We start from the raw sequence: 18,424 nt of genomic DNA on the forward strand, positions 1-18,424 counted from the left end.
GTTTCGAAAACAAGAGAGGGCTCGAGTGGGTTTGATTCGTGCAGCTTGCGACCTTCCACAGTAGACAACTGGATGCGAAGGTGGTGTGTGTGTGTGTGTGTGTGTGTGTGTGTGTGTGTGTGTGTGTGCGTGGCATCCGCATAGTTAGCAACGGCGAGGAGCGTGCCCAGCGTGTACCGTGGACGCCGGAGCAGGAGGCGAGCGGGCCCAATTAGGAAGGTTATGTGGACTACGAGGTTGTGCGTGCGCCCCAACGTGCACCATATTGGCCCAAGAAACGTCCCGCGCTACGAAAGCACCATCTGAGACGAACGTGGAGTACCTGGACGGTGATCAAGCTGAGGCAATCCCGCCGTAGTTTGTGTCCAGTCCAGCGAGTGCACAACAGAACACTCTTTTGCATAACGTAATCGCTTGCCGGACAGGGCCGGACGGCTTCCGCTGTCCAACCCCGTGCCTGACGAATGGGGCGTGCGGAGATGCCTGGCGGGTACTTTGCGGCCTGAGGCGGCACTATGTTCTGTCACGTGCTCTGCGCTGCTTCACAGCCAGACGCGCACGTCTTTTTTTCGGTCGCGAAGACATGAAGCGGAAATCGCACAGTCGACGACGCTACGGCTGTGAGCAGTCAGAGCGTTCTTGGTCCTGAAGCTGCGTGTTGCTGGCGGAGTTGCACGTGACGAGACCCGGCGTGCAGCGCGCCCGCGTTCGAAGGAAGCAGAATAAAAAGTTCTCGCTGCTCGGCAATAAAGTGGTCGTACGTCCGTCACGCCATGAATCAAGGCTTGGCTCCGTGATCCGAAGTGGAGCAAAAGACATCCGTTCCGTTGCGATATACAACCACGTCTGTCGCCGTTTCGCTCCTTCATCTTCGACCGTTTTCCTCAGCAATCGATTGCTGCCCGTCCTTTTGTTCTTGTGGTCAAGCATCTCAAGGGTCTTGACAGCTGTCAAAGCGCGAGCCGCATCTTCCAAGCAGCGCTGGGCTTCATAGGGGTCCCAACAGAACTTCAAAACCGCATTCCACCGCCGCCTTCCGCCCGCTCTATCGCATCATGGACATCGTGCTAGAGGGCTTCGATACCTTCTTGTTTGACCCTATCTACGCTTCCCTCTTTCCCCTCGCACAGACCCCGAGCCCGTACGGCTTCCTCGGAAACAACGCGAGCGCGCTCGCAGGAACCGTCAAAGACATACCGGCCCTGCAACACAACCGCTGGGAGTATAAGCCGGCCAGCCAATATTTGTCCTTCACACCATCAGACGCCGCATACCAAACCTCCTGGCCGAGAGATGACCCGCGACGTCAGTTTTTGAGCTTGTTTGCCATCACCTGGTAAGCACCAACCCTTCGCCTCGAAACGTCGGCGTCGCAGCTTCCAGCTAATTCGCGTACCCCAGGGTATTTGGAGCAGTCTTGTACTTCGCATTCGCCTCCCTCTCGTACGTCTTCGTTTTCGACAAGGCAACGTTCAATCATCCAAAGTACTTGAAGAACCAGATCCGCTTGGAGATATGGCAGACGCTACAGTCTCTGCCGGGCATGGCCTTGCTGACAGCAGTCGCCTTCTGGTTTGAGGTCCGTGGCTACAGCAAGATGTATGACACGACCGCAGAGGGACCCGGCATGTGGTACAATGTCCTCCAGTTCCCCATCTTCCTCCTCTTCACAGATTTCTTCATCTACTGGATCCACCGTGGTCTGCACCATCCCTTGGTGTACAAGCACCTACACAAGCCCCATCATAAGTGGATCATGCCCACGCCTTTCGCGTCGCATGCCTTTCATCCCCTGGATGGCTTCGCCCAATCGATCCCCTATCATGTCTTTCCGTTCGTGCTACCGCTGCAAAAGTTTGCGTATATTGCTCTGTTTGTCTTCATCAACATCTGGACCATCATGATCCACGACGGCGAGTACATTGCCAATTCGCCCGTCATCAACGGTGCTGCCTGTCACACCATGCACCACCTTTACTGTACGTGCAGCCTGTAATCCACCACACGATCCCAATTGCTGACAATGTACAGTCAACTACAACTATGGCCAATTCACCACCCTCTCGGACCGCCTGTTTGGCAGCTATCGCAAGCCAAACGAAGAGCTGTTCCAGAAGGAAAAGAAGATGAGCAAGGAAGAATGGAGCCGCCAGAGCAAGGAGATGGAAAAGATGGTTCTTGAAGTAGAGGGGGAGGATGACAGGTCGTATCTTCCTGAAGACAAGAAGAAGCAGTAATCGCTTTATCCTAACGCCAACGGATACTGGTCTTCTTTGGCACCAACTTTTTTCCTTGGGGGAAGCATTTCGATGAAGTCAATCGAAGTCGGCCGAACCAACTAATGAAAGCTTCTTGAGGCTCTGCTGCCGCAGTTTGAATCTTATTCAACTCATCATACTTTGTCAAACATGACAAACTAATGTAAATAATTTCAGAACACTAATCTAGCGTAAGGAATGCTCAGAAAGATTTCATCACACACCGTTATTCTACCCTGCAAACATCCTTGCCCTCTCTGAGTCGTGCAGCCCAAGACATATTCGGCACGCATGGTAGATGTTTGCCTCATCAAGGATTCAAACGCAAGCCAAACGACAAAGCGGCTGCTCGTGCCGCAGCGCCCTAGTGCTCATCCTGCCGCACAGAAGGATGGCGAAACTTGCATGCAGGATCGGCCATCGAAACTAGGTGCAAAGACCAGTTATGACCAATGCCCAGGCACGAGCACTACCACAGTGCGTTCCCACGAAGGTCAGGACCGGCTCAGCCGTTTCGCACTGGCCTAGAACGTTGAGTGGGTATCCGCCAAAGTGGAACGCGGTGGAGTACTACGAAATGACCGTAGAGGATGCCTAATACGACTGACGGCGTTTGATTGAACAGTTTCCCCGACACACTGCCGGTCCGTTCTGATCGTCATGCACGGGTGGGCTCTTCGTTGCTTCATCTTCGGGCCTAAAGCCGCTGCCGATGTTCACGAACTGTATTGCGCAACGACCAGGTTTGGAGGCGTCGCGAAGCCGCCCTTGGTCGAGGGCGCCATCCACGGCAGAAGAAAACATAAGGGACAATCTTCCGGACGTGCACCTTTGCGTTTCTACGACGTACGTATCAGCAGCGACGGAGCCGGCCGGCGAACGAATGGGAATGGCAGCCCCTTTCACTTTGAAGTTGACATGCATAGCACGTGTATTCTCGAAAGGGTGTCCAGCTGTGGGGCAAAAGCCGTTACAAAAAAGCAAGGACAAGGCTGGAACTCTGCAACTGTCGCAAAAGCAAGGATAAGGCTGGAGGTAAGGCAGTCCCACGCGAGCGCTCCTCAACAGGCGTTCGTCTCCCTCGTCGCACGTTCTTCTTCTTTTCCGGCAACACTCCGCAGATCGTCTACTACTGCGTTTTCGACGATGAGCTTGATCCGCTGCAAAGGTCATGAGACAGCACACCGTAGTCACATCGTCCCGGGATCTATCGCTCCAGCCCATTCGCGCAATCGTTCGTGAATTCGCAACGCCATCGACGTCCTATTTTTGAAACGAAGACGAAGGTGTATGATTGCGCCCCTCCAACCCCGCCCCCCTTTTTCTATCAGAACAAGAGTGGTCCGAAATCCTTAAATACATTCGCGAACGTGGCGACCTGACGTGGAAAGGTTCGAGTGTGTTGCGTCGCTCGAGCACGGATGCCTGTGCACAGGGTGTACACGCACACTCCCCACCAGAAGGAAAAAAGTCTATTTTACCGGCAATTTCGGGACATGCTTGTCGTGCTGTACGTCGACCAAAAGGGCAACGTTATCGGTGGTTCAGCATCCATGCAAAGAATCGTTCCACGGTGCGCCCACGCTCGTCATTCAACGTTTGCCAGCTTCCTACTTGTTCCCACGCCGCAACGCCTCGGCTCCGGGTGTGTTCAACGCTTCGAGGACGACGTTTTCCTCCCGTTCGTATCGTTAGACCGGATACAGGACGTGCTTGCCGCGCTGCCGACGCGCCTCCAGAGTCACCCTGCCCGCCCGGCCGATCTCTGAAGGAAATACTTGCCTATCCTCGACATTATTGACGGCCGAAGCTTTTCTCAGAAGGCCAGGCCGCGCTACGACGCAATCTTTGTTCATGCCCAAGATAAGCTTGACGCGCGAATGAAATCAAAGTCGAGGGTGACGGCCTGAGTAGCATTATCGCCCTGATGGCATCCTTAAGCCCCGCATCTCTTCAGGAATCTCGCACGTCGACGAGGTGGACTCGCTGTGATTGAATCGTACTTGTGACGATCCGATTGGGTAAATTAAGCAGTGGTTGGTGTCTATTATTGCGCCCTTAGCTGTACTAATTTGAGCCGCATATACTGTGATGCATCTCGGACTTTTGATACTCGTCCTGACACTGACTGTGCTCTGACTAGAATAAGGAGATGATGATAAAGTACTGAGCCGCCTTGCCGAATCTGTAGAAGCGATTCACTTCACATTCTACTTATCTTCAGTCTTCCAGTGAATTGGCCAATTGTATTGTCAATCTTCAAATCGACTAGAACGTGAAAGGAAGGCATATAAGTTGGCCAGTACACTAACAACACCTTACCCCACGGGGGGCGAGTTTCAGGACTCCAACCGAGTCATGTTTCTTGGGCCCTAAGGCCTGGTAAGGGAGTGTGATTAAATTCGATTGAGTTATGAACTCTGTCCGTGTAGACGGTGGGTATTCTCCGCTGCTGCAACGTTGTTCTGAACCCTACAAGGCTGTTCCCAGCAAGTCATCCAACATGACAGGCATTCTTAGGACGTGGCGGCGGCTACATGATCACTGATGTGATCAGGTGTGCAGTGAACTTGATCTAATACAGAACCCCAGAAGAGATCGTCATCCTGCGCGAGCCTGATGCGCGTGGCTAGCTGTCGAAGACCGAGTTCGTGTCCGCTGCTGCTGAATAATGTCCGTCTTTGCAAGTCACGAAACTGGACGATTCATTCGTGCTGAATTACCATGACTCGACGGAAATCGGTTCGCATGCAAGATCCCGCCGGGCGAAAGCAGCCACGGCTTCGTTCCTCAAGTTGTCCCGCATGAAATTCCAAGGCTCTCCGCAAAGAAATTCGTCGCTTGTTCGAGATGAGCTCGAACTTCAGAGAATCGTCTAAACGGTTGCGTGCCGCGGCCGGCTGGAAACTATACACCCGTTGGGAAATGTTCTGTTTCAACACATTTCCACCCGCAAAGGCGTCATTGGTATTTTTTTCTATAAATATGGGACCCAGAGACCGGATGCTGTCTGGGCGAAAGCTCACCCTTTTTTTTGTGAGAGATTTGCTGGGGCTCTGCGCGGTTGCAGAACTTGGCTTGCGAGATGAGATCTATGCAGGAGCTGACTCAGGCTTGAGCATTCATGCACGCAACCTCCTCAAGGCTTGCGAAAGGGGCTTATTATTTTGCTGGCGAAACCGGCGTGCCTGGATCACACCTGGAAATCGCATCAATACCGTGCCACGACTACTCCTCCATAGCGTGTGCTGCTATAACCAAGCGGACGTGTTATTTGTGACGCACTCGTAGGCAATGGTTGGGGTTCTGGTCATTTCTGCTCTCGCAACTGCACTATTCTAGACGATCAATCCTTGATACATCCACGGCTAATGACCCGCAAGCTCCTCCCTCCGGTCTCGTAATTGTTTACAAACGTCAAGCTGGTTTGTATGGACGTGTGTACGTTCACTTGCAAGGAAATGACGAGGTTTGTTGGAAGTGTTGGTGCGCGCCATCATCCGATCCTCTTCGCTGGCCGTATAGCAGAGCAACCAGTAATCAATGACCATTTTCAGTGGTGCACGAGACGTTGCGGACTGATATGACAGCACGATGTATTCAAGATTACTCGCGGTATGACGCAAAGGTAAGTTTAAGCGAGGCTTACTCGGGCCGTCGCCTCATCTTGTGACAGACGTAGCTACACCGCGTGCACTTGCAGAGCCAGGCCGTGCGAGGGACGCAACACCCTAGCGTCTCGAATACACCCTTGCCTATCTCAAGTTGAGCCAACTCACATTTGCATCATCAGTGGGACAACGGCGAGCCAAATCAACTGGGCTCACTGCTTGTCCAGGTGTGAGCCCCCAAAGCTCATAGCTAAGCGAGACACAAGGTCTGGAATCACGGACCAGAGAGCTAACCACTGCCAAGACTATTCTGAAGCTTCGCCCCGGTCTAGTCGACGGGCTAGGTAGGGCAAATATAATGCAGGTACCGAGTACCCCATAAGCAACTTTCGTGACAGTGGGACGGTCCTGCCAACTTCCAAGGAAACAATTTGACACGATATCACCACGTTTAGCAGAGACCAGTCGCGATGTTTCTGAAGTATAACGAAGAACTCATGTCCTCGGTTGGCGATGAAAAAGACATTGGAAGGGAAACGCAACGGTAGCAGGGCTGAACGGTGGATGTGCTTTAGAACAGCTGCGGTACCTTGTGACGCTGTAAACTAAGCATGATGGCGTGCTTTTTTGGGGGTGCTGCGTGGCTTCACCAGCTTGTGCTGGGCCTGGCAAGGCCAACGCGTACCCGGAGCAACTGTCGCACGGCTTTATGTACAGTTCAAGTCTCCTTGACAGGGTTATTCTAGATGTTGATCTCAAAGGTGAGGCGAGTAGCTTGATCGGTGTCCATTCCCCCCCAGCCAAGGCCTACAAGCTTGCTTTTGCAGCCGTCTCCTTAGCAGCATTCCGTTGTGCTTGTGCCGACTTCAACAGAGCATACATGCTCTGTAACCTAGGCATCTCCACGCCGTGCCTGCGAGCAATTCGTATAGGATTTCCGAGGATGACCTCGAGCTCCATCGGGCGGCCTGCTTCCCAATCCACAAGCATGCTCGGCTTTCCCCCTTTGTTTCTTTCCGTGCTCTTGAGAATTGCTTCTGGCTTTGCCAGCTTCGCCGGGAACTCCACGCCCAAGATCTTCGGCGCGGCGTCAAAGACTTCATACATACATGCCTGAAGGTGTTCTCGCAGCTCTGGGTTCATGACCATGTCTGCATTTCCGATACCACCTGCCATGACCGCCGACGGGTTCATGGAGCCGTTGATGCAGATCTTGTGCCACCGTACATGCTGCAACCCTACTTCATCGTAATGTTCTGCATCCCTAAGCTTCCCAATCATAGAGTACAATTCAACAAGCTGCTTAACGCAAGCGTCTCCACGTATCCTCAGCTCGCTTGCTTCAGGTGTTTTGCCACCGAGCCCATCGGAGTAGGCGCCAAAGCTGATCCTCGTCCACCGGTTCTGTCGGACAACACCGTGACTGATCTGCTCGGCACTGATGATGGTTACGGCGCTGACAAGGGGATTCCTTGGGAACCTTTGACGATGTGGCTCTTCGACGCCGACACCATTCTGTATTAGAACAATGCAGGTCTTGCCGTTGGGTGCCTTTCGAATTAGAGGTTCAATGTCTTTAGAGTCGTCCGTGATATCCGGTAGAGCCTTCGTAGTGACAACGACATAGTCCCACCCTTCGCTGGGCGCCCTAGTTGACGTTGCTGCGTCGTTTATCGAAGAGTACACCTCGTGCGGTCGGAACTGATAGTCTCCAAATGTATGCGTCTTCATCTGCACACCGGATTGTGCAACGGTCTTGTAGTTTGACCGACACACCAAGGACACGAGTACACCAGCAGCGGGCTAACGAGCTTAGCATTCGCCTTTTTAATCACATTGGACTGGAAGGAGGGGGAAATACACTGTGGATTCTGGAGGCATAAAAGCATCCAACGGCGCCCGCTCCCACAAACAGTACATGAAGCGGCTTTGACGAAGCCATCTTTCGTAGTTCGTTCACTCAGACGAAGCCACAGATCACAAAGGAAAGGCTCTTCTTCTGCGAGAATAGCATCGTTCATATGCTCCTGGTCCCGCTTTCAGTCTCTCCGCCTAGCCGTGCTCCCGCGTTGGCTGCCGAGAACAAGCGCACCAATCAGATGTGGAGAGCGCTATACGTCATTCCGTCTAGACGAGGTGCTTCCACCAAGAGACGTGACACTTACTTCTCCATTGAACGGTTCAACATAGTCAAAATGTGGAAAAAGCTATTTGGCGAGGTAATTAAGCTTGATTTTTTTTTGCCTTTGCTGTGTGCGATGTGATACGGGGAGCAGTTGCTCCTCTGGCAAAACGAGCTGTCAAACAGCTCGATCTGTGTGGCATCATGTAGCTAACGGACCAACTCAGAACGCCGCGAAGAACGTCATCACCGTTTTCCACAAGCCTTCAGCGCCGGGCTCTACTCGAGTCGTAACATTCCTAAAACAACACCAGGCAAATGCCCAGAACACAGCGACGGAAGACCAAGCCGGCAGCCACCAAGTACCGCCTCCAACGCAGCGAGCGGACTATGATCTCGACATACAAGAAGACGCACCGACAGGAGATCAACTGAAGACGATTCTGGAATATGCAGGTCCTGGCAAAGCCGGCACGATCGTACAGGGAGCACGGGACATTACGGATGCTTTGGAAAAGGTGAAGCGAGATGCAACACTGTTCAATCGGCCTTTGGTAGGTTTTCCTGCACAACTTTGTGTCCTATTTGAACAGCGACAAGTTCTGACGCTTCGCCAAAGGTGGTCGATTGGCATCAGGGGAAAGTCACCGTGGGGGATAACGAGAGTGAGATCCTGAAGCTGCTCAAGGCTATTCCGGAGACCAAGTAAAGCGGATGTAGGGAGGGTGGGCTGGTCTGCGTGAGGATTGAGCAGGACTGAAAATAGAATGACGCAGGATTCGCATGAATTAGTTACCTCCGGCGTGTGGCACGGTGAGAATTCCGCTCTAAAGGTACAGGTATCGTATCTCAGCTCTGTGACAATATTAAACACACAAGGCCTTCTTTGGCAACCGGCTCTTCGCTGAACGCGGCACTTTTTTTTTCGAACCCGAGAACTAACATTTATCTTCTCAACGTCGTTGCAAGAGCTAACAAGCTAGTGGCAAATCCACCGGTTGACTTTATGACATTTAGAACTTAACAAACAAATGCTCGGTGGAGTGACTCAGCTTGCTCGGCTTTGATTAACTAATTGATTGTTTAGAGGAGCCTGAGCATCCAGGATACGGGAACTGATTCTCATGGCGATGACAGTGACGCGTTGTTGCCATGGCAGCGTCCGTAGCAAACACATGACGCCAACTGTCAAAGTGACCGCTGGTTGTTCGCGCCTTCTCTCTTGTTACTCACACCACGTTGCCCTTCTTGCTTACCCCAGACAAACTCAGACAAAACCTAAGCAAAATTGCAGCCTCATCATCTGCTTTGACTGCTTGCACACTGATCCTCACGCCCCGTGCTCAGAAATCAAAACTGCACAGCCGGTCATCAGTCTTTCTTCTGTCATTGTCACATCGCCGTCATGTCCAGTGCGGCAAGTAATACCCAGTCCATGGCTCAAACAAAAGACGAGTCACACCTGTTGTCCTACCCGGTAAAGCCTGTCGATGCTTGCGTCGTAACGTCAGATCCCGAGCACTGGGGTCGACTAACCTCGTGGGACATTCGCGAGCACGATCTAGAGCGTTGGCTCGACGCAAGTCCCGGTGCCAAACCCGAGGATTTCTGGACCGAGAACTTCATTTTATTTCGCGGTAGACCATATTGCGAGGCCGCCCTCAGGGCCATCGTCATGTGGAACCACGAGGAGATTGGCGGTCACGCCGTCATGTTCATGGATCAGATTCTCATGTGGCAGCCTCACTATTTCCCGTATGCCATGAGGTATCGGTGTAGTGTTGACGAGCTTTTTGAGCCCGACCAGATCAAGCATTATGGACGTGTCTTCCTTGAGAAGATTGTCGAGTGGTGCAAGCTCACTTACTTGAAGAACCAAGCTTACTGGGATGCCATTCTTGCGAACCCGCCGTCTGGCCTGCATTTGAAGCAATTCATCGCGGACGTCAAGGCCAACCATTACCCCGCAAAGCTGAAGGAGATGAAAATTGTCCCAGAAGACCGTCCAGATGAATGGCCCGCAGTGTACTTTGCTCGGGCTCGCGGCAAGTCCGTGGAACCTTTATCATTTGCGGCCACACGGTTTCAGAAAACTCAAAACAGCGAGGCTGAACGTCCAGAAAGCTGTCAAGACCAGCCTGCAGGCGTTCAACTGCAGAAAACCTGCGGTAATGATGCAAAGGAAACGTATGGCGCTGGTTCAGTCCCACCCAACAACGACGGAGGTGCAGTTCAGATTGACACTGCTGCAATTTCTTCGAACGCTGCTGCTGCCAAGGCATCTGACCGTGATAGAAAAGGGGAAAGCCCTGGTGACAACACTGAGGCTGAAGATAAGAAGGCCGACGTACAGATTTCTCAACAACCACAAGCCCCCAAAGGCAAGAAGCCGGCTGTCGACGGCGAAATTTCAGTTTCGGAGCCAATTTCTCACCGTCGAGTGAAATCTGACTTCGATGGTGCAGTCAAAGAACTCAGGAAATCTACGCTCTCTCTTTCAGACTGGATGACTGCACCTGGAGTTGAGCGTCGAGCTATCTCTACCCAATCGCAGTCTGAGCTCATAACGAAGGCGACAGTTGGGAACGGACAAAAGGAGGTACCTCCGCATAACAGAGGCGGCGCCGAAAAAGTCATCGGCCGCTACGAATATCGCCTCGGGAATCCGCCTCTGGTCTTCCAACACTCGTCTGAACGGAACGTTATCGCGATCAACAATGCAGCGTATCTATATCACCATGATCGTAGCTTTGGCAGACAGGGTTCGCCTTTACTCGAACACCCAACAACTAATCGTCCTGGCTCCAGCATTTGTAAGGTGGACCCTCGCCGTGGCGGAATGATCTTTCATAGTCCAAAACCTGAGCCGCACTTCAGTCAACCCCGTGGGCGAAATTATCCTATAGCGCAATCTGGCTCTTACATGGGGCATATAGGCTCACCACGCATGGGCTACCCTGCTCGATCTGTTTCCACAAAGATATTGCCGCAGGGCCAGCAGGTCATGAAATTCTCGATAGTTCCTTCTGCACCATTTGGAACCGTTCCTGGGAACATCATGACACCACACGTCGTTCATGCACAGCATGGAGCGTGGCCAGAAACTCCAGCTCCATTACCTCAAGCTGGCCAATCACCAAGACACGTTGGTATTCCCCCAATACGCAACCCATCTCGCTACATTATGCGTGTGCCACCACCACAAACAATGCATAATAGCCCACAGCTTCTGCAGCAGCATTGCCTTCCCAACCATGTACAGCCACCTCTACTAGACCCAACCCAACATATGGGCATGTCTACCGCACACGACGCTTCTGCTCGTCATGTGGCACATGCGACAAGCAATTCATTTGCTGGTGAACATGTCGGTCGTCGGTCATTGATTGTGGCGGATGCATCTTCTTTTAGTCCTAGCGACGTCCATATTCCTCATATTCGTTGCAGTGGCCTTACTTCCACCAATCGGTTTGTCGACGAACAGTCTATCGTCATGCCATCTCGCTCCAGTCGTCCTGCTCGTCGCTTGTCAAATGCCAGCCAGGTTGTTCATCGATCATCGATCGCAGGTGACATTGTACCTTTTCCGTCGTATACTGAAAAGTCTTACACGGAAAACACGGTTGATCTCGCTAACATGACAGAAAGACAACAATGCACATCTGGTTTTATTGGCCCAGATGCAGAAGATGTCGTGACGCTGTGGTTTGGCAACATTCCAATTGATACGACCGTCGACCAGCTCAAAGCTTTTGTTAGTATCACAGTGCCAGTAGCTGAGGTCAAAAGTCCTATCACATTTGACCCATCGATGAATGCGGGTCTAGGATGGACCTTCGTCAAGTTCCATAGCAACGCCGATGCACGAAAAGCTTTGCGAGAGCTTCATCACGCAGAATTCAATGGCGGCAATCTCAAAGTCCAGGTTCCTGAGCGCCGGACCCGTGAAGGCATCGAACGTCGCGCACGCAGAAGATCTTCGTTTGGTAGATACAACCGCTCAAAATCGTTTGGTCAGGTTTCTGGATACACCGGTTATCAAGCACAGGTTAATAGTGGTGGCATATTCACTCGCTACGAAGGCATACCTGTCATTTTTGACCCACGAAGTACTCGAGGAGGGTCAATGTCACAAGCCATACATGCTGTGCGCCGCAATAGTGCTTTCACGCAGCAAGATGCTCGTAGCGACTTGCCACTCGGCGATCTAAAAGAGGACACAGAGCCTCCTAGTTCGCACAATGCTAGCTCATGTACCAATGCACCGATTCAGGCAGCTGAAACAATTGATCAGGTTGTCTCTGGCGATGTAGAGGCTCTGTTGAAGCCAATAAAGAAGAAGCACAGAAGGAAGAAGCCTAGTAGGTCTCGCGAGGCATCAATTACGCCTTCTGAGTCAAATATCTCATCCCCTGCCAACGGATCGAGTTCGTCGCGTGGATATATTACCCCTGCAGATAAAGACAAGGTCAAAGAGAAGTTTCAAAGCTCTTTAATATCTCTCCATGTCGAATCTAAGGCTTTGGAACGTAATCAGACTATTCCATCTAGCCACACAGCAGAGACAGCTCCGCTTGAAGATAGCCAAACTACTGAATATGGGCGGTCCTTGAATACCGTGGGACATTTTGAAGTTCATGATAGGTATGAATCATTTTCGGAGCAGCCAGAAGGCACAGAAACGATCTCGGGACTAGTTTATGAGACGAAGTCCATGGATCAAGCTTTTGAACCACATAAAGTAATGTTGACCACAAATCCTTCCTTAGATGGGACTGCAACACCTCTGTTCAATCAAAGCGAAATTATGGGCATGTCCGAGCCTATCAAGATCCAAGGTACTCAGTCTGTATTCTCCACTGACATGCATGACCATGGGAAGGCTGTCAGAGTGAAATCGCTGAAGGAGAAGGGAGCTGCTCAAACAGAGTCTTTGTCAATCTACAACAAGAAATCAAAAGCGGAGAGAGACGCAGAGAAAAAGAAGGCTAAGAAGCAACGCCAGGCATCCAGGAAAATCTCGAAAATCTCTACAGATGTCCCAGAATCAAAAATGGAAGATAGAATAGTCGAAAAGACGCCAAAGAAACAAGTCTGTGCCGCAGCTGTCGAGTTCCATAGTGCGCCGACTGTCATTAGCGAGCACGTCGAGGGCAAAACTTTTGATGGCAAAGTGAAACATCTGCCTGTCGGTCCGAGCGGCTCTAGTTCTTTGCCAGCTACACCTACCACTGCTCGAGAACATCTTTCTAGTCCGCGGGCACCTACGGCCGAGATCCACGTAATTCCTCCATGGCAGGGAAATGCCGATTCTGTCACGGAAAGTTGTAAGGGTAAATTTGACGACTTTGGGTCCGTATTTGATGGTAATAAACTCCTGAGGCAAATTTGCATGATGGCTGATAATAGCGCCAGGAGGACTCGCACGACAAGAATTGGAACAAGTTGCCACTGCCGCTCAGCAAGTTAGTGTCGGAGATCTTATCAACATTTCTCGGGCCACTAATGCGCATAAAATTGTTCAACCTTCGGATCAAGGATTCGTTTCTACCAAACTAGAGCCTCCAGGAAGTCAAGTCCTTTGCCCTTTAGAGCATTCATTTAATTTTGCTCTTTCGTCACCAAAGAAAATGGGGGATGGGAAGGGAAAGGGCGGTAAGACGTCATCGAACAAGACGTACGCTGAAGCAGCGAAGAATATAATAAGTCCTGAAGATTCCACGGCTCCGAACACGCTGGGTCTCACAGAACGGGACGTTAATGTACTGCGATGATGAGTGAGTTATAGAAACAAGTAGCGTTTACCGCTGTGCTGATCATTCAACTACTATTGAACTCAGCTCGGAGTACCGCATGACGAATCAATTCGAATCACTAAGGCCTTTCTCATTACTTCCAAATAGAAGCTCTGAGAATGCCATGTGTCAATCTTTGACCAGGCAAGTGAAAGATTCTTGGCTGGCAATGGAACAGCTGGCAGGGAATTAAGGCAGTGCTGAATACGACAAGACCGCACAAAGATCATGTATGTTGAATTGATTCCTTGTGGGATAACAATAATAATAATAATAGAAGAAGAGGAGAAGAAAAAGAAGGAGGAGGAGGTATGGGTGTCTTTTGACAGTGTCACAAAGGCAGCACATGAGAGAATCGTAAAAACAAGCTCAGATTGTTTAGCAAACTATAAGATGTCAATTGCATTCACAGGAGAGCTCAAGTCTATATTTTGAACAAAGTTACAAAAAGGCACAATGCTTTTTTACTTCGCAGATGTCTCCACGAAATTGCTTTATTGAGTAGTAGTATCGAAACCCACGAAAGGCGTAACCTAATTCTATCCAGAGCAATATCTACTTTTGACCAGCGCTAGTAAGAGAATCATTGATAGTGAGATCCTTATCACGCGTCAGACGTAGCCGCGACTGATGGAAGGCAGTCTTGTTGCTATATGCTTGAGGATATTTGCGAATTTAAGTTTGTACTAACATCCACTTGCATAAAACAGGCAAGAAGTAAAATGGAAAATAAGCGCTGCCGAGGCCCAACACGCGAAAGCTCATCCTTATGCGAGATCACCTTAGCTGAAAGACGTTGAAATCGCATCAGCTTCATGCGAGCAAAAGCTACGTAGTCAAAACCTCTTATCACGGAGCACATGACCAATGTGCCGTTAATACGCTTTGAAGTTGTGCCGCCTTTTCCAGAGTTTACGATAACTTCGGGAAATGGGAGATTAAGGCAGATTTCTATTCTTCGAAATTTCCGCGTGGAAGGATTTCGAGCAAAACTATCAATACTGAAATCAGTAAGAGAACATGAAATTACGGTTCCCTCAATTCCAGTCGTGCTACAATCTATGCTCCACGAAAGGCCACCGCAGTGCGCTTGTCATGTCCAGCAGCTTCACATCTTGCATTTGATCTCAAAGCGGGATATATGGTGTGCATAGTTGAATGATCTGTCCCTATCACGGAAATGAAACATATGAAGAAGGCGTCTATGGTTCAGACAAGCCAAATTTCCGTGCTGGAAAAATGTATTCGTGAATATCAATTATGAACTCAGGCCCTCAAATTGCTAAAGGCGTGTTAGCCTTCCACTTTTTTGAAGGGGCATAAATGTGCTCACCTATGCGCGTGTCTTCGCAATCATAAACAGAGCTTCTTCCGCAGTTAGAAGACCTGTCACGTTTATTTGAAGTCTCTTGAAACTTCGTCGGCGCCTGTCAAACCTATAGTTGCCGCATGACGGCAATGCAATCCAAGAAATGCACACTTCTGATCAGAACCTGACCTCGTAGTGACCACCTTTGGTCATGTATCTAACCCACTTGACACTTGAATAATTTGATTTTTCAAACACCTTCAAATATCGAACTAGCAATCCCGAGCTTGTGAACATGAGTAGGCTAAAGCTCAAGCTTAACGGTGGTCTCGACCAAGCTTTTTGATTGGTCATGCTTGTGAGCTCGGCTTCTGCGTTAAGGACGTATTCGCTTTGTCCGCTAAACCTCTGGATCTTCCATACGATATTGTTCTGCTCCGGTTCGTATTTCGCCTTGCCTTGAGACACGCGTTCAGAGATTCGCGCCGTATTCAGTGGGGTAGGGATGCGCACAATCACGTTCGTGGCAAAGAGTTTGGATCCGAAGTTAGCGCGCACGGCGATCGAATATTCGACTTTAGTCTTGTTGACCTCGTTGACGATCGCGTGCACTTTGAACGGAAGATTTATGTTCTCTACCGCACGATAGCGCATGAGCTCGAATTCGCCGTCAGGCGGCACAAAAGATATGATTCGTTCTTGGTCGAATTTGCCAAGCTTAACACATTGGTGAAACTGGCAATCCTCAAGGCTAACTGTTCCCGCTGCAGCACGTGTTGCCTTATTTGTGACATCAGTAGCGTCCGGATCGCCCAGCGTGAGACGGTCGTTGAGTCCGAATTTGCATTCTGGTGTACCAGAGAGGTAGGCTCTCATGACAATTTGGCCGTTCACGTCTGCGCGAAGGACTGTGCCTGTAGCAGACATGAGCAGGTTCACATCTTCTATAACATCGACGAACGCCTCGTTTTTGCGATACTTGATGTCGGAGCGACGCCAGGAGAGGGCACCCGTGGCTTGCATGGTAATTTTGGATGTATCTTGCTGCATTTATGATCCACATTAGCGCAGAACCCCAGTGTAGATATGCGTTGTGCGCAAATATGCATACCGTATTCTGCTGAGTCTTGACGCCCTCAGTTGTAATGTACATTTTCAGTGTTTCCGTCTCGGTGTTCTGCGGGTATCCAAAATCCAAAATCTCGTCCAGAAGTTCATACACGAGAACAAAATTATTCTTCACGCCCTCCTCGTCGAACTTGCCAAAATAGCTCTTACCCAGGGCCCGCAGGCGCTCCAGGAACTCGAAGACGAGCGCCGCATTGGCGTTGCTTTTTGTCACAGCAACGAGGTAGATGTTTTCGTGGCGGATGTGCGAGAATGTTGTAGATCCGAGGGTGAGAATCGGTGACCGCACATTGACGTTTGAGATGACTTGGATGCGAAATATATCCGCGAGGCGAGGGCGACAGTCGGCGCGGTAAGAGCGAAAGATGAGGTTTTCGCCTTTTTGGTTGAAGATGAGGATGCCAGAGATCATCGTTGCGGGGGTTGGCGAGAGGCAGTCAGTAGCTACGTACGGACCGTTGTGTTTCAGGAATACAATCAGGAGGTTTTTGGAATCGACATAGACCCCCTATGGCCTGCTTCCTCCTTTGATACAGTCTGAAGTCTCAAGCATGAGTGGGTGGTGAAATTGAGGTTAAATGTTTGGAAGGTCAGAGCTCCCACAGCGCAGACCCCCGGATGTTGTGGATGACAAACCGGGTTCGTAGTCGATGTTTAAAAAGGCTCGACAACACGACCAAGAAGATATGAATGACACGATGATGGTCTCAAGATCAAATGATTTCTGCATATTGACATGGCGATTCTGCTGAAATTGCGAACACTGCCAAGAGTGAATGTTTGCCCCTTGACTTTGAGCAAAGTAGGACCAAGAAACTAACGCGGAATCCTCTTTACGACCCATGAGGTCAAAAAGTTCAACCCCCTCCCGATACGACTGGAATTTCCAAATGGAACCGCCCAAAACGCGTACAAATGTAGCGAATACTATGCTCCATGAACACCCAAACACCTCAAATGCCCAGCTGGAAGGGACTGGAGCCCTTGGTATGCTCCCAAGATTAGGAAGTGACATGAATGCATTAGCCCAGACCACCCCAAGCCCCGCGTATCCTCCTTGCCAGCTGGATATCCTTCTGCATTATGGTTACGCGTTTGGCGTGTATGGCACATAGGTTCGTGTCTTCGAACAAGTGCACCAGGAAGGCCTCGGAGGCTTCTTGCAATGCTTGTATTGCTTGTGATTGCCATCGCAATATTGTATCTTCTGACTGTGTGAGCTCCATAGCGATCTCTCGCACCTACGATCAACCGTCAGTCCTGCCCATGGAAAGCATCACAATAGGCTCTAACGTACCAGCCGTGCAAAGGGCAGCTTGCGCATTAGTAAATCCGTGCTCCTCTGGTATCGTCGGATCTCCTTGAGCGCCACAGTACCCGGCTTGTATCGTCGTTTCTTCCCATGCTGGATGGGGTCCCCAGCTGTTACACGTTAATAAACTTTGTCCAGCAGCACGCTCACTGCACGTATGTCAACAGAGCAGCACATACGTTTGATGTCGCTTCGTCGTCTCGGTGCCTTGCTGGATACAGCGCCAGAACTCCTTCTAGTCGACGCCTCGGCTCGTGTGAGGCCACTCGGCCGTCTCCCTCCTCTTGTCGGTCCGTGTACGGATCTCTGCTTAGGCGTCATCGTTCAATCGCTGATATTACTGCCGCGACTGTTGCATTAACGCGAATGCATATGCTCTTGGTGTGCCTGGAGTCGGGCGCGTCACGTCGCGTGCTGTGGATCTTGAGCAAAACAGTGCAATGTCGTCCCGAGCACGATTCAATAGGGAAAATGGGCTGTGTAGTGTGCTTTGTCTCCGTGTGTTTGCTCGAAAATCTGCGCGCTGCCAGCGAGAGCAAGAGTTGGAATGGATTGGGGAGGGTGTTGACACTCATCCAGCTCGGCTGCTGGTAACGAGCAAGATTGAGGTGGCTGGGCCTACGATGCTGATTGGCTGGTTGGGTTCCCCTCGCAAACGCTAGACCTGCTCGCAGAGAACAAGAAGTTTTTGTGCAGATTAAGCTATGCTGCGTAGCAAGGTGCAAAGTACTTAGTGCAAAAGGGATACGCGATATTTACGGACAATTTGTTTCGTGCTTTTTTTTTTGTTGGCGTTGACGCCGTATACCAGAGTTGACCTTGTCAATGAGGTTTGCACCTCGATTCCTGCCACCTTCAACCCGGACTCGATGTATTGCTGCATCTGGTC

The 18,424-nt window shown here is 50.6% G+C and overlaps 6 protein-coding genes across 7 annotated transcripts; 3 read left to right on the forward strand and 3 right to left on the reverse strand.

The window, feature by feature from the left end:
- Nucleotides 1-717: 717 nt before the first annotated feature.
- On the forward strand, nt 718-2,481 carry PV09_00216 (uncharacterized protein). Its single transcript, XM_016352912.1, has 3 exons — nt 718-1,336; nt 1,402-1,979; nt 2,032-2,481. The coding sequence occupies exons 1-3, from the start codon at nt 1,056-1,058 to the stop codon at nt 2,235-2,237; spliced, it is 1,065 nt and encodes a 354-aa protein (XP_016219169.1). The 5' UTR covers nt 718-1,055; the 3' UTR covers nt 2,238-2,481.
- A 3,324-nt stretch (nt 2,482-5,805) lies between these two features.
- On the reverse strand, nt 5,806-7,882 carry PV09_00217 (uncharacterized protein). Its single transcript, XM_016352913.1, has 2 exons — nt 7,731-7,882; nt 5,806-7,672 (listed from the first exon to the last, which is right to left on the reverse strand). The coding sequence occupies exons 1-2, from the start codon at nt 7,809-7,811 to the stop codon at nt 6,677-6,679; spliced, it is 1,077 nt and encodes a 358-aa protein (XP_016219170.1). The 5' UTR covers nt 7,812-7,882; the 3' UTR covers nt 5,806-6,676.
- Nucleotides 7,883-7,890: 8 nt separating this feature from the next.
- On the forward strand, nt 7,891-9,328 carry PV09_00218 (uncharacterized protein; the record flags this gene model as incomplete). The annotated part of the gene is made up of 3 exons (XM_016352914.1): nt 7,891-8,088; nt 8,219-8,545; nt 8,611-9,328. 3 exons carry the CDS (start codon nt 7,891-7,893, stop codon nt 8,698-8,700), a joined length of 615 nt encoding a protein of 204 aa, XP_016219171.1. The 3' UTR covers nt 8,701-9,328.
- Nucleotides 9,329-9,344: 16 nt separating this feature from the next.
- PV09_00219 lies at nt 9,345-14,261 on the forward strand (the record flags this gene model as incomplete). Of its 2 annotated transcripts, XM_016352916.1 has the most annotated exons (4): nt 9,345-13,357; nt 13,407-13,768; nt 13,832-14,016; nt 14,064-14,261. In XM_016352916.1, 2 exons carry the CDS (start codon nt 9,397-9,399, stop codon nt 13,763-13,765), a joined length of 4,320 nt encoding a protein of 1,439 aa, XP_016219173.1. In that variant the 3' UTR covers nt 13,766-13,768; nt 13,832-14,016; nt 14,064-14,261. The 2 variants fall into 2 exon arrangements, with proteins under 2 accessions (XP_016219173.1, XP_016219172.1); XM_016352915.1 differs by having other exon boundaries at nt 9,397-13,357; nt 13,407-14,016.
- A 1,011-nt stretch (nt 14,262-15,272) lies between these two features.
- PV09_00220 (uncharacterized protein) lies at nt 15,273-16,635 on the reverse strand (the record flags this gene model as incomplete). Its single annotated transcript, XM_016352917.1, has 2 exons — nt 15,273-16,139; nt 16,207-16,635. 2 exons carry the CDS (start codon nt 16,633-16,635, stop codon nt 15,273-15,275), a joined length of 1,296 nt encoding a protein of 431 aa, XP_016219174.1.
- Nucleotides 16,636-17,245: 610 nt separating this feature from the next.
- On the reverse strand, nt 17,246-17,856 carry PV09_00221 (histone H3-like centromeric protein cnp1; the record flags this gene model as incomplete). The annotated part of the gene is made up of 3 exons (XM_016352918.1): nt 17,246-17,464; nt 17,521-17,645; nt 17,715-17,856. The coding sequence occupies 3 exons, from the start codon at nt 17,854-17,856 to the stop codon at nt 17,246-17,248; spliced, it is 486 nt and encodes a 161-aa protein (XP_016219175.1).
- Between the last annotated feature and the right edge of the window lie 568 nt (nt 17,857-18,424).

The sequence above is a fragment of the Verruconis gallopava genome, assembly GCF_000836295.1.
Source record: "Verruconis gallopava strain CBS 43764 unplaced genomic scaffold supercont1.1, whole genome shotgun sequence".
Taxonomy (NCBI): domain Eukaryota; kingdom Fungi; phylum Ascomycota; class Dothideomycetes; order Venturiales; family Sympoventuriaceae; genus Verruconis; species Verruconis gallopava.